Source organism: Schistocerca nitens, chromosome 7 (genome assembly GCF_023898315.1).
Source record: "Schistocerca nitens isolate TAMUIC-IGC-003100 chromosome 7, iqSchNite1.1, whole genome shotgun sequence".
Taxonomy (NCBI): domain Eukaryota; kingdom Metazoa; phylum Arthropoda; class Insecta; order Orthoptera; family Acrididae; genus Schistocerca; species Schistocerca nitens.
In genome coordinates, this window is record NC_064620.1 from 466,819,115 (window position 1) to 466,835,211 (window position 16,097).

Below are 16,097 nucleotides of genomic sequence, written 5' to 3' on the forward strand. Positions count from 1 at the left end.
TTGGCAGAGTTTTTGGGTGTTCTCCTGAGCAATATCATGCCAAAATCTGTCCAATTGGCATGTTAGATCATCAAAATCCCAAGCTGGTTGGATGACCCTGTCCATAATGCTCCGAATGTTCTCAACCAGGGAGAGATCCAGGGACTTTGTTGGGTCTGTCTTCGTGTTTGCCAAACCCTACCTTAACCAGCAAGGTCACTGGATTATTTGCAGGGCCGTCCCTCTGTATCCAAATTTTGAAGATATAACATGCCAACTGGACAGAATTTGGCACTCTATCACTCAGGAGAACATCTAACAACTCTGGCAATCAATTCCAAGCCAAATAATTGCTTGCATAAGGGCCAGAGGTGTACTGACGTGTTATTAACTTGCTCAATTTGTGAAGCTCTTTGTCTTGAATAAATCGTTCAATTTTTCTGAAACTATAACCATTAGTTTGTCTGTATGCGTACATCACATCTCCGGATTTCCATCCCATTCATATAATTCACTCATGGTACTATTTATTTTTCTTAGAGTGTCTTTACAGTCTATGAATTGTCATCACCTGCCACAAACCCCTCCAGGTGCGGGCAACGCTGGCGCATGCATTCAGATCTTTCCGGACAATTTCACAGGGTCCATGATTATCGCATCAAACATAATTTCTGCTCTATTTGCATCTACATCTACATCTACATTCATACTCCGCCAGCCACCCAACGGTGTGTGGCGGAGGGCACTTTACGTGCCACTGTCATTACCTCCCTTTCCTGTTCCAGTCGCGTATGGTTCGCGGGAAGAACGACTGTCTGAAAGCCTCCGTGCGCGCTCTAATCTCTCTAATTTTACATTCGTGATCTCCTCGGGAGGTATAAGTAGGGGGAAGCAATATACTCGATACCTCATCCAGAAACGCACCCTCTCGAAACCTGGCGAGCAAGCTACACCGCGATGCAGAGCGCCTCTCTTGCAGAGTCTGCCACTTGAGTTTGCTAAACATCTCCGTAACGCTATCACGGTTACCAAATAACCCTGTGACGAAACGCGCCGCTCTTCTTTGGATCTTCTCTATCTCCTCCGTCAACCCGATCTGGTACGGATCCCACACTGATGAGCAATACTCAAGTATAGGTCGAACGAGTGTTTTGTAAGCCACCTCCTTTGTTGATGGACTACATTTTCTAAGCACTCTCCCAATGAATCTCAACCTGGCACCCGCCTTACCAACAATTAATTTTATATGGTCATTCCACTTCAAATCGTTCCGCACGCATACTCCCAGATATTTTACAGAAGTAACTGCTACCAGTGTTTGTTCCGCTATCATATAATCATACAATAAAGGATCCTTCTTTCTATGTATTCGCAATACATTACATTTGTCTATGTTAAGGGACAGTTGCCACTCCCTGCACCAAATGCCTACCCGCTGCAGATCTTCCTGCATTTCGCTACAATTTTCTAATGCTGCAACTTCTCTGTATACTACAGCATCATCCGCGAAAAGCCGCATGGAACTTCCGACACTATCTACTAGGTCATTTATATATATTGTGAAAAGCAATGGTCCCATAACACTCCCCTGTGGCACGCCAGAGGTTACCTTAACGTCTGTAGATGTCTCTCCATTGATAACAACATGCTGTGTTCTGTTTGCTAAAAACTCTTCAATCCAGCCACACAGCTGGTCTGATAATCCGTAGGCTCTTACTTTGTTTATCAGGCGACAGTGCGGAACTGTATCGAACGCCTTCCGGAAGTCAAGAAAAATAGCATCTACCTGGGAGCCTGTATCTAATATTTTCTGGGTCTCATGAACAAATAACGCGAGTTGTGTCTCACACGATCGCTGTTTCCGGAATCCATGTTGATTCCTACATAGTAGATTCTGGGTTTCCAAAAACGACATGATACTCGAGCAAAAAACATGTTCTAAAATTCTACAACAGATCGACGTCAGAGATATAGGTCTATAGTTTTGCGCATCTGCTCGACGACCCTTCTTGAAGACTGGGACTACCTGTGCTCTTTTCCAATCATTTGGAACCCTCCGTTCCTCTAGAGACTTGCGGTACACGGCTGTTAGAAGGGGGGCAAGTTCTTTCGCGTACTCCGTGTAGAATCGAATTGGTATCCCGTCAGGTCCAGTGGACTTTCCTCTGTTGAGTGATTTCAGTTGCTTTTCTATTCCTTGGACACTTATTTCGATGTCAGCCATTTTTTCGTTTGTGCGAGGATTTAGAGAAGGAACTGCAGTGCGGTCTTCCTCTGTGAAACAGCTTTGGAAAAAGGTGTTTAGTATTTCAGCTTTACGCGTGTCGTCCTCTGTTTCAATGCCATCATCATCCCGGAGTGTCTGGATATGCTGTTTCGAGCCACTTACTGATTTAACCTAAGACCAGAACTTCCTAGGATTTTCTGTCAAGTCTGTACATAGAATTTTACTTTCAAATTCACTGAACGCTTCTCGCATAGCCCTCCTTACGCTAACTTTGACATCGCTTAGCTTCTGTTTGTCTGAGAGGTTTTGGCTCCGTTTAAACTTGGAGTGAAGCTCTCTTTGCTTTCGCAGTAGTTTCCTAACTTTGTTGTTGTACCACGGTGGGTTTTTCCCGTCCCTCACAGTTTTACTCAGCACGTACCAGTCTAAAACGCATTTTACGATTGCCTTGAACTTTTTCCATAAACACTCAACATTGTCAGTGTCGGAACAGAAATTTTCGTTTTGATCTGTTAGGTAGTCTGAAATCTGCCTTCTATTACTCTTGCTAAACAGATAAACCTTCCTCCCTTTTTTTATATTCCTATTAACTTCCATATTCAGGGATGCTACAACGGCCTTATGATCACTGATTCCCTGTTCTGCACTTACGGAGTCGAAAAGTTCGGGTCTATTTGTTATCAGTAGGTCCAAGATGTTATCTCCACGAGTCAGTTCTCTGTTTAATTGCTCGAGGTAATTTTCGGATAGTGCACTCAGTATAATGTCACTCGATGCTCTGTCCCTACCACCCGTCCTAAACATCTGAGTGTCCCAGTCTATATCTGGTAAATTGAAATCTCCACCTAAGACTATAACATGCTGAGGAAATTTATGTGAAATGTATTCCAAATTTTCTCTCAGTTGTTCTGCCACTAACGCTGCTGAGTCGGGAGGTCGGTAAAAGGAGCCAATTATTAACCCAGCTCGGTTGTTGAGTGTAACCTCCACCCATAATAATTCACAGGAACTATCCACTTCTACTTCACTACAGGATAAACTACTACTAACAGCGACGAACACTCCACCACCGGTTGCATGCAATCTATCCTTCCTAAACACCGTCTGTACCTTTGTAAAAATTTCGGCAGAATTTATCTCTGGCTTAAGCCAGCTCTCTGTACCTATAACGATTTCAGCTTCGGTGCTTTCTATCAGCGATTGAAGTTCCGGTACTTTACCAATGCAGCTTCGACAGTTTACAATTACAATACCGATTGCTGCTTGGTCTCCGCATGTCCTGACTTTGCTCCGCACCCTTTGAGGCTGTTGCCCTTTCTGTACTTGCCCGAGGCCATCTAACCTAAAAAACCGCCCAGTCCACGCCACACAACCCCTGCTACCCGTGTAGCCGCTTGCTGCGTGTAGTGGACTCCTGACCTATCCAGCGGAACCCGAAACCCCACCACCCTATGGCGCAAGTCGACGAATCTGCAGCCCACACGGTCGCAGAACCGTCTCAGCCTCTGATTCAGACCCTCCACTCGGCTCTGTACCAAAGGTCCGCAGTCAGTCCTGTCGACGATGCTGCAGATGGTGAGCTCTGCTTTCATCCCGCTAGCGAGACTGGCAGTCTTCACCAAATCAGATAGCCGCCGGAAGCCAGAGAGGATTTCCTCCGATCCATAGCGACACACATCATTGGTGCCGACATGAGCGACCACCTGCAGATGGGTGCACCCTGTACCCTTTATGGCATCCGGAAGGACCCTTTCCACATCTGGAATGACTCCCCCCGGTATGCACACGGAGTGCACATTGCTTTTCTTCCCCTCTCTTGCTGCCATTTCCCTAAGGGGCCCCATTACGCGCCTGACGTTGGAGCTCCCAACTACCAGTAAGCCCACCCTCTGCGACCGCCCGGATCTTGCAGACTGAGGGGCAACCTCTGGAACAGGACAAGCAGCCATGTCAGGCCGAAGATCAGTATCAGCCTGAGACAGAGCCTGAAACCGGTTCTTCAGACAACTGGAGAGGCCTTCCGTTCAGCCCTCCGGAATGTCTTTCGCCCCCTGCCACACCTTGAGACGACCTCCCACTCTACCACAGGTGAGGGATCAGCCTCAATGCGGGCAGTATCCCGGGCAACCACAGTCTTAGTCCGATCGGGGGATGCGAGGGACGAGCTGGCCGTCCCCGACAAACCCCCATCCGGACCCCCACAGTGATGCCCATTGGCAACAGCCTCAAGCTGTGTGACCGAAGCCGACACTGCCTGAAGCTGGGAGCGAAGGGATGCCAACTCAGCCTGCATCCGAACACAGCAGTTGCAGTCCCTATCCATGCTAAAAACTGTTTTGCAAAGAACTTCTGAACTAATCTACAGAGAGCGCAAACAAATCGACAAAATTTAAACGGTTATTAAAATACAAGATTGCCTAGTAAATGCAGTAATGCTACTACTTGCGCACTGCTGACACACTGCTCGGCAGCGGAAGGAGAGTACGCGATTTTACACTATTCAGGTACTAAAACGCGATGCTACAACTCTCAAATACTATAATACGCCCGAAATTTATGTATCAAACAATGCAAGTACCAAAAACACGCAAAGAAATTAAGAATTAAACTATGTAAGAAATGAGTGAGCTAGGAGTATACGACTTGCTGCTGCAGCTGCTTATCCAACGGCGGCAGGGAGCACACTGACTGACCAACCGACACTGGCCGTTCAAAACAAAAACAAAAGACAAACGACTACGCGAATTTACACTATTCAAGTATTAAAACGCGATGCTACAACTCTCAAATACTATAATACGCCCGAAATTTATGTATCAAACAATGCAAGTCCCAAAAACACGCAAAGAAATTAAGAATTAAACTATGTAAGAAATGAGTGAGCTAGGAGTATACGACTTGCTGCTGCAGCTGCTTATCCAACGGCGGCAGGGAGCACATGTCTGAGCATGTCTGAAGTCATGATTTTCCTGTCAAATACATTTCTGTTGCTCCAGAACATTACTGCCTGCTATTTTCGCCATCAAATCTTTTCCTGTTACTTTGGATCATTGAAGGTTTCCCATCTGAAACTGTGGGAGTCACATTTTACACGTTCTCCAGTCTCACTCTCATACTTAGACATATACCTTCTCGTGACAGCAATTTCATATCAATATTCCTGAGTCTGTGCAGTGAACCTTGCTTTATGATATACAACACTCAGAATATTTATCAATAAGTTTATCTGCTTTTAAAATGCTGAACATAATTTTCACATTTCCCACATTACTTACATTAAATATAAATTAAAAATCAACTCTAAACAAAGTTTTTGGTTTTCTTGTCACACACCTTAATTCTGTCCTTAAAATCATTCTAGTTATTGAGTAAAATGCCCCACAATTTTGTACAGAAACATCAGAAAATCATCCACAATTAGAGGTTTTTACATTTGCAAATGGCACACACAGTTTCCAGTGTCCAAGGGGCTTGCCTAACTACGAGCAGTCTTCAAGGAAAATGGATACTCCGCCTTGCAGAGCAACATGACATTCTCAGTCAAAATGACAATAAAGTAGCTAGAGCAGGAGGAAAGAATATCAGCACAATCCACAGTTTTTCTTCTGTACACATGTAATGACTCGAGACCAGATTATAAGCATTTACATGTTGCATATGCATTTGCATATTTGGCTCCTTTTCACTGGTTATTGCATATTTTAACTAAAAACTAGTGACGATGCATATTTTTGCTCTAGAGTTTACAATATTTCAAAAATTCAGATGGGTGGTCTCTAGCTCAATCTGGTTTTGGTGTCTCACAGACTGACCGCAACCTAGAACTGTGTGCAATTGCTAACTGAGAGCCCACTGCCTAGTGAAATCATTACAGAAGAGGAACAGGAACAGGCAGACAGAGTCAATGCTCCTGTGCCTGAATCCCTGGCTAATCCCCTCCCCTGTCATACCGTTCGCATCGACAACAATTAAATCAAACTATGCAAGCTTTTAGTCGCATGTCCATTGTTGATGTTTAGCTTTCTATTTACTTGTACACTGTTGCACTTGTTGATGATGCGTAGTGTGTAATGAGTTGTGTGCTATGCTGCCCGGAAAAAGAAACGTCATCTCGTGGATAGCTGACCATCGTAGAACATTTACCTGTGACAGAATTGTTTTATATTGTTGAGTTTGTGAGAAAAATGTTTCGTGGAAAACAAAGTTTGAAATAGACCAGCATGTCAAGACAAGTCTTCATATCGCAGGAATGCAGAGGAAAGGACCACATCAATAACTTCTGACAACAGCACGTTGCAGTAGCAGGGATTTGCCCACAGGCAATCCAAAAAAGTTGGTTTAACATGGATCTATATGAAGCATTTATTGCAAGTAATATTCCTCTTCATAAACTTACAAAACCTATCCTCAAAGGCTTCCTGTGCAAATATTGCTTAAATCAAAACATAACAGATGAATCAACATTGCATAAAAATTACATATCAACAATTTACGTAAATGTTGTGCAAGAAATACGCAATGAACTCAAGGACAGCATTATCTGGGTTTCAGTTGATGAAACTACAGAATTCAAATACTGCCCAGTTACCTCAATTGATGTAGAACGGTCCTTTTCTGCTTGTAAAAATGTTTTGAGTGATCGAAGGGGCAGTATTACTACCAAATATTTCCACAGTAATTGGTCATGTTTACAATAGCAGAAAAATATGTAATAAATTGTAAACGATGCTTTGGTCCAACAGTATTTATTAAAAGTTAATGCTATTCAAAAAATTCATGCTTGCATGTTGCTTTTTTTTTTTTTTTTTTTTAAATAAAATATTAGGGAGTTTTTGAGTGTGCCCCTCTGCGTGCAATATATCTTGAAGTTGGTCCTGCACATATCAATTGTTCTGCTACAACTCGCATCGCATACGCTTGTTACCGACAACAATAGCAAAGAAGGAATTGTTCTTGAAACACAGTATAAGGCCCCATATTACAAATTTTTAGAACCTCTAACAGAAAGTATTCAAAAAATGATATCAGCATTCTAAATGTATGATTTTTCGTGTGGTCGACACTCTTCCTCATAATTGATATGCACAGGTTCGACTGAGATATAATGCACCCAGTAACTACCACGTTTTTTTATTATTTTATCATGCATATTTCGACACTTTTCATGCATTTTTAACCGTTTTTCATGCATATTTTAAGGTTTTTATGATTTATATATCTGGTCTCTAGTAATGACTCATTCAAGATGGGCTCAATCCTCCTAAAATTTCAAGTGTATTTCGACCCATCATCAAAGCCTTCAGGACTACTGGGATTGATAAGAATGATTTATTATTGGGAAAAACTAGAGTACACAAAATACCTTGCAAATGTGGCATGGCTTACATCCATCAGACCATTTATACCATGGAAGAATGCTGCATAGAATATCAACACTAGTCTCACCTTTTGCCAGCTATGAAGTCTGATTAAGCTGGACAAAAGCTATCGATTTCATAATGCAAGGAATTCATTATTTCCTTGACTTGCTCTCAGTGAAAACAATAGAGCATGTAAGGGGCCGTGGCCAATCATGATCCACTGGATATCCAAGTTTTGCATATCTGCCCTTGAGGGCACTGCTTGTTGGTAATCTGGTCAATCTTGAAGTTACGATCATGAAACATGCACAAAAAGCATACAGTGTGATAATAAATTTTACGACACTGGCAGCCAATGTCAGTCATCGAGTCACCAGCTTATGTCTGGCAGATGAGCAGATAAAGTCTCATAAGAAGTAGAAAATAATAGCCAGCTGCATTACCTAAACATTACTGAGTTCCCACTTCTATTCTTCTCCACTTTCACAGATACTGCTTTACTTTAAATTTGGAAATTGTGCATGCACGACTTTATACACTGTCAAGGTTTATTAAATTAACTTTAGTTTTAGTTAATGTCTTCCGTTACCTCTTTCGAGCAAGACCTTCTGGAAGCAACTTGACTTCACAACCAGCAATGCTGTATATACGTTGGTGGCTGAAACGGAGTCTGTGCCGTCGCTCATTCCACGTGGCGCGCTTTGGGATACGAGCCCTTGGGTGTGATATGCGCAGTGTATCACCTTCCAAACGAACATATACTGTTTGTGTTTCTGAGATGTGGTAAGTTGAAGGATCATAAACACCTGGGTATTCATTTATCCAGCCCTGAAAATTTAAAAGATTGTCACAAAATGGGTATTTTCACAAGTCTTAAAATTTAAAGGCAGCTGTCAAGGCAAAAATATGAGCTGTAATTTAATAACATTTGTGACAGAAGCAGAGTAAATAAAAGGGACAAATGAAGTTGGGATATAAAGGCAACAATTGAAAAAAAAATAGAAACTCCAGATAGGAATAGCAACATTGTAGGGAAAGATAGATTGCTACTTACCATAAAGAAGGCACATTAAGTTACAGACAGGCACAATTAAAAGTTTTTGGTCGCAACCTTTATCAGCAAAAGAGAAACACAGACCATTCATACACACAAGCATGTGCTTCTAAAGCATCTCAGACCAGAATGCATCTCAAACTGCATTCCAGCCCGCGATGCTGGAGTTGGCAGTCATGTGTGCATGAGGTATGCTTGCTGATTGTGTATATGAATGGTATGTGGTTTTCTTTTGCTGAATAAGGCTATGGCCAAAAGCTTTATGTAAGTGTCTTTTAATTGTACCTGTCTGCAATTTAACATGTCACCTTTACGGTAAGTAGCTACCTATCGTATCCTACATTGTCAACAATTTAAAAAGATCTTATGAACTTCTAGCTTTCGGAAAGCTTTTGTTTTGGGAAAAACAGGAAACAAGAAATGAAGTAAAGATACTAAAACACAATAAAAACAATTGGAAACACACAATCAAGAAAAGGACGAATAAAATGATTCAGAAGTAACAGAAGACTAACAACTAATATCCATATAATTTTAAATAATAAAAATGGAATCAAAGTACAGGTAGCAGAAAGATAAGAAAAAGAAATGGGTGCTTAAAAATGAACAAATATAAAAACTACAATAATTATTATAAATATTTAAAATAAAACAATCAAAGTAAATATTTAAAAAGGAAACAAATACTGATACATTAAGAGAGAATGACAACATAGATTGTACACTGAGAAGATGAAGAAATCCATTAAAGAAAATAGACAAACAGAAAAGGAAGGCAAGCCATAAAAGAAAAACCAATGACCTGTTTGAGAGTCACCTACTATTTTCAATAGATGGGAATCACTTGTGCTAGTAGGGGCAATTCCTGTGATAGATGGGTGAAACAAGTACTCATGTACCCACTGTTATGCTTCAATGCATACAAAGCAAAAGAACACTGGGTGGTGGTAGCATGTAGCACAGACTGTTTGTTTGTTACAGTTCATTCAGACTAAAAGCTAGTAGTGGTCAAGTAAATATATGATGTAATTGGAAAGATAAAAATCTACTCACAAAGTGGCAGCAGAACACATACTTAAAAGAAGTATATAGTTAGGCAACCTTTCGGTGCCAGTGGCTCCTTCTTCAGGCAGAAGGGTTGAAGGGGAAGGAAGAGGGCTGGAGAGGTCTAGGAAAAGGGGTGGGTTTCGGAAAAGTCACCCAAAACCGCAGGTCAGGGGAGACTTACTGGATGGGTAGAAATTGGGGACTCAAATCTCACCTGGTGCAGTTCCCAATAAAGGGATCCAAACAGTCTGACCCAGAGCTTCAATTTCTACTTCTATGGATATGAATTTCTTGTCTACTGTGATGATTAGGCCACCTCCCTTTCCTATTTGCCTATCCTTTCGATACACACCTAAATTTTCTCCAGAAATTATCACTGTTGTCAGTTTTTGTTTTGAGCCAGATTTCTGTACCTACTATTGTATGAGAATGAATGCTTCTTTGGAATGCTTTTAGATCTGGTACTTTGTTGTGAATACTTCAATAGTTCAACATAAGCATATTAATAATTCATCGTTGGGGCATTTCTTTGAGTCTTACACTATTACCTTGAAGTTTCCAACAGTTACCATTATGTAACTGGACCAAGATTCACCTAATCTAAAACCCCAGGTGTGTATCTCACATGGAGTCAGCTGTCTGGGAAGCAGCCTCTGACATGCAGTGCATAACTGACCCAGTTAGGGGAACCCTACAATCCTCCACTATATGGCCCAAGTCTAGGAAGCCACAATCTAACTTTCAATAGTATTTTCAAAGTTTCTGGTTCGAAACATTCACAAGACTAAGTGCCATGGGCTCTTGATCAGTGGAGGGGGCATAGCTAGCTTTTTCTGTCACTTATCACTTCCTTCATTTCTGACAATGATTTGTTACTGTTAAAAAGATTTACCCTGGTTCTGAGTCTAGGTTAAGCTGTAGGCAGCCCTATAACTGGTTGAGTAAGTCAGTTCTAAGCTTAGAAAAAAGCAAGACCATTCCATCTCCAATAGGACCACACTTAGTAATGAGCTGTGGTGTTGAAACCATCCAAAGGGTTGAAGACACCTTCCAAAGAATTCAACAGGGCTCACTGATCATTAGTATTTACCTCACTTCTAGAATAATAATCAGTAATAAAAACCCATAAACAAATTGAGTTAATTACACCATTGTCTGCTCTGGAGGAAGAGGCAAGTGGCATTTATTCTATTTTCCCATTTACTGTAAGTAATTCTTGCACTGAAATTTGATGTACACATGTGTTAGTACACACACACACACACACACTCGTGGCAACATACCATGAGACAGTTGAAGGAACACAAAAAGACAGTGTGTGTCCTTCAGCAAGGAGTTAAGGTGCAGTGGGGTGGTACTCTTCATTACAACATGGCCCAGATGCAATATTTCAATGACTTCACACAAGCTCCAATCATTACGAAGGAGAAAAAAGGGCGAAATGTGACAAGTGTAACCCAGGAGCAGCTTCAGTTTAAGTGGAGATTCTATGCGTACCCTCATATGGCTAGAAGTAGGAACACGCAATGCTCACAGGGACATCATCCAATTTGATTGTTTTGGTGGCCAGGTGTTATGGTGTAGGGAGGCATTATGTTGCATGGGTGTACTGAGCTCCAAATATTTGCACATGGGACACTCACCAATCAACGTAGTTATGACACTGCACTCCTTCCCTATATGAGTCTTTCAGGGTTGGCTTTGAAACTGACTTCACTTTCACGGATGACAATAAGCAACCGCATCGAACAGCGCACGTGGAGGAGCTCTTGGAATGAGAGGATACTCGGCAAATAGAATGGCCTGCCCATCCCCCATCTTAAATCCCATCAAGTACATGTGGGATGCATTGGGGAAATCTACTGCAGCACAGCCACAGCACCAAAGACGATCTAGCAGTTTCAATTGTGCTTTTGAAGGAATGGAACACCCTACCAAAAGAACTACTTACCAATCTTGTGGCCAATATGGAATCACAATGCACAGCATACAATACTGTTAGTGGTGATCTCACATCCTATTATGAAGGATGCCTTGCCTTCTCGAAGCAGCCTCAGTACTCCTCTCATTGGATCACTTGAAGTATCATATACAAATTTTACTTTCACCTCATCTATCATTGCAAATCTTCATCCTTTCAATGGGTTTTCGACTTTGGAAACAAAAACAGTCTGCAGGGGCAGGTCTGGAGAGTACGGAGAATGAGGCAGCATAGTGATTTCACTTTTGTGCAACAGTCATGAACCAATAGGAATGAATGTGCTGGTGTATTATCATGATGCAAGAGCCATGAATTGTGTCGACACATTTCGGGCCATTTCCTTCTCACATTTTCTCACAGGCATCACAACACGTCCTGATGGTACCATAGATTCACAGTTTGTCCCTGTGGCACAAATTCACAATGAACTAATCCTTCAACATCAAAGGAAACTATCAACATGGCTTTGATATTTTTCCTGACCTGATGAGTTTTTTTTGGTCTTGCAGAATCTTTCCCGACCTATTGTGAAAATCAAACCTTTGTCTCTACATCATAATTGTAGACCCACATCTCATCAACAGTTATGATTCAGTTAAAGAAAATCTTGTTCTCATTTGCACGACCAAAAGCTCTTCACAGATTGCGAGGCGAAGGTTTTTCTGGTCTTGACTCATGAGCCATAGAACGAACTTAGTGGCAACACGATGCATTCCAAGGTGGTGTACAGGATTTCATGACACAAGCCAACTGAAATGTTACACTCTTCTGCAATCTCTCGGACAGTCAGTCTTCGATTGGCCAGCACAATTTCGTTGATGTTCCTGACATGAGCGTTGCTAGTAGATGTCGAAGGGCATCCTGAACGAACGTCATCTTTAACTTCCGTCCGTACACTTTTAAACCGTATGAACTATTCGTAACACTGAGTACAGCTTAAGCCTCATCATTGTAGGCTTTCTGCACAATGCGTTGTCTCTCTGTAATGGTTTTCTTGAGTTTCACGCAAAATTTAATGAACACGCTTTGCTCCTCCAACTCTGGCATCTTGGAATTTGCAAACTGTGAGACAGAACATTCCACTCAATCCAGCATTGAACAATAACTAACAGACATACAACAACGAAACTTCCAACAGTTACACATTAAACACAGGCGCGTGCAGGGGTGCCAACAACATTTTGTTCTAAATCACTACTGGCACAAAATTACAAATATTCCAGAAATTTTTGAATAAATCTCATACTAAAGTCTTGGGAGATTCAGTTTATATATAACATTTTATGAGAATCTTGAGGCCCTTTTGAATTCTTTTAAAGCTGTCTTCAACCTGGAGGTTGGTTTCAGTACCACAGAGCTTTGCTAATCACGTGCAATATGCAGGAGTTAATGCATGGAATGTAGTAACTCTCCCATGTACCATTTTTACTATTCTATTGGAAGACTGGAAAAATGGCAGTCAATTTCGGACATCTAAAATACAAAATTTAGTAACCGAAGGATTTGTATGAAGTGTACCTATTTGGAGGAATAAATAATATTGGGAACCACTTTAAAAATTATTTTTCATAGTTTTGATTATGGTATTTTTCCTCAAATTTTTTTACTGACTTTCATCTCAGCCCCCAAAATCAATTACATTAAAGCTTTTACCAGAAATAAGAGTAGAATGTAAACTTTAAAACATACTCTTTCCAGCCAGATAAACTCCCTACATGACAGAAAACATTTGAGAAATAGGGGGGGGGGGTTGATGTACAGTGGAAAGGAAGAGTGCAGTATGACATGAATTTGAAAGGTTATTACTTTAAGTGCTACGTTCTTTTTTGTAAGTGACATAAGAAATTTGTAGATATGGTTGAGCTGAAAACAATGTCCTCTTGTAAGGAATGATAATGCACTAAAGTACATCATAGTAAGCTTTCACTTGAAAATGGAATAACAGCCAAAATTGTGACTGTGAATAAATACATTCAATAACAGTCCTGGTGAAAAATACTGTCATTTCTAAATTTATGCCATACTTGGTTGCAATATGACACATACTACAACAGTTGTCAGTTGCTTCTTCGTTAAGCTTGGTTGCTCACGATGGATGGCAATCACAATGAAAAACACCACAGTCTTCCCACGAAATGGACACTTGGTTTTCTTCATCAGCAACAGCAGACAGATTGTGTATAATGTTAAGAGACTGAACTCATTTCAAAGATCTGAATTGCAAAATAACAAGCAATTTTAATCACACTGTAGGGTATGAAATTTGAAATGGTTATTAAAGTTGGGTTTCTGATATGATTCATTATTTATAAGATGGTGCACGAAGTTTCATCTGAAATATAAACCCTACATTTTTCTTATTCATAGTGTACATTAATGCCCCGAATCAAAGCAATTAAGGTGAGTCTGTGTTAACTGATTTCAACAGAATATTTTGTTCAGCAACACAATGAAGTCTGATAAATAAAACTAAACACAATGGAATATTTAGCAAATCTGTGACTGAACAAAGGATTCCTTAACCCAACAATGAATGCAGTCTGTTATCTTGAGACTTCATATATTCTTCACCAACAGCAAAATTCTTGTTAACGGCACATATCAGAATCATATAATGATTTTTCAGTTTACTTGTGGGATACAGTACATATTTAAGCAGAATAATGGCTCTTCTAGGAAAACTAATATTTGCACAAACTGCAGCAGCATGTCATGATTAGTACGTGGCTCTGATACCTCAGAAGCATTACATACTACTCCAACTAACTTAAAATAATATAAGTAGTATCTCGTTAGAGAGGCTGTAAGACATCCCAGAAACAAACGTAGCATCCAAATCCCTAGCATTCACAACACGATAACATGAAAAATATGATGCTCAAGCTGACGTAACAGATGAACTGTCCAAACAAAACAGAAATTTGGTCCCACATTATAGGAATTGTCACAAAGACACTGAATGCAAAGTTTTCAAAAATCACATTGTATATATTGGAGCAGAAGAAAACAAGGCGTGGATAGAAGATGTACTGAGGTGGAATAACATAATCTGTTACACAAAAAAATAGCTGAAAGTTAACAAAATGAAACACAGCAATGTAAGTTGTGAGATTTCAATACAAAAAGTATTCATTATCAAACAAGAGAGTATTGATACAGGAGGCAAATCTCCAAATAGAATGCAAAAGAATTTAAGAGATCATAATAAAATGACAGAATGGTAAATGACAGAAATGTTAGATACAAGGAAGGTGATTTAAGGATCATAATAGTAGTACAGCTGATACAGAAATCTAACTGATGTGCTTTCAAAAAATACGAAAATCATTCCGACAGTTGGAGAGAGTGTTGACAGAGGACAGACACTAATTTCAATATTGAAAACTGTTAAAATTATATGAAAATGGACTGACAGGCACTGCACCTCCACCATCATGCTCATTTGAGTAGTGTGCCGTTTGGCTGCTCCAGGACTCCAGCAGAGGCCAATGATCTTGGTCCAGCACCTCTATTGCCTGCAGCCAACAGCGAATGGTCCCCGGCAAGCAAAAGCTTCTTCTATGCCCATGTACCAGCTCCGGCGAGCAGTCTTGTGCATGTCTCTACGCTATATTGTACTTATGCTATCATGCCTGGACTTAATAAATAGTTGGTTTCTTATGACCGTGTTTTTTACTATGCTTGGAGTTAGAACACAAGTGGTGATGAGTTTAACTTTTGTGTGCCCAACTTCAGTGATCACTTTTTCATTAACTTATCCATAGGTGCAGTACAGCCAACACTTCTCCAGCAGCAGCAACTTACTACCTCGGAAAAACTCATGACTACAATGACTGTTCAGGCTCCATTGTCTCAAGTGTATCCACTGCAGTTTCTGCTGAATGATGGCTCTGCTGAAGACTGAGAGGCAGTACTTTGTTGCAAAGGGTGAGGACAAAGAAACCTGCAAGGCCTTGTTTTTATCACAGATTCTTCCTCACATGTACCATTTGTTGTGTCAATTAAATCCCTCTGCAGAAACCGGCCTCACTCTCCTTTGATGAAATGTGTACTTTGTTGTCTTTTTATCAATGCAAGCACATCCATGTCATTGCTGCTAGAGTCAAATATTACCAGCGCCGCAACCAGCCACATCAGTCTTACTGGACTTGGGCAGTGGAGCTGCAGGGTCCAAGAGTGTCACATTATTACTAAAACCTCCAAATGCAGACTTCGCGGTTAGAGTTGAAATCATCTGCCTAGCACACAACAAGGAAGTTCCTCAAAAAGCCCTTATATGTGAAGATATGTCCTTGGGAGAAGTTTTAAACATTGCTCAGTCCTTTTCAGTCTCTGTGCTGCGGGTCACTGAATCGAAGCATGGGGTGACATCACCATTGTTGACAGTGAACCACACTGGCACATAATAACAAGCCTGTCGAGCGAAGAGGAAATCGATGCCGTTCAAAC

The 16,097-nt window shown here is 40.8% G+C and overlaps 1 protein-coding gene across 5 annotated transcripts in view; it reads right to left on the minus strand.

The window, feature by feature from the left end:
• The window catches only part of LOC126194848 (testis-expressed protein 2), a 407,145-nt gene that overhangs the window by 268,400 nt on the left and 122,648 nt on the right, over positions 1 to 16,097 (minus strand). For all 5 annotated transcript variants that reach the window (XM_049933193.1, XM_049933191.1, XM_049933190.1 and 2 more), the window contains exon 5: positions 8,156 to 8,394. In XM_049933193.1, coding sequence (XP_049789150.1) covers positions 8,156 to 8,394 — 239 coding nt within the window. The remainder of the gene's footprint in view (positions 1 to 8,155; positions 8,395 to 16,097) is intronic.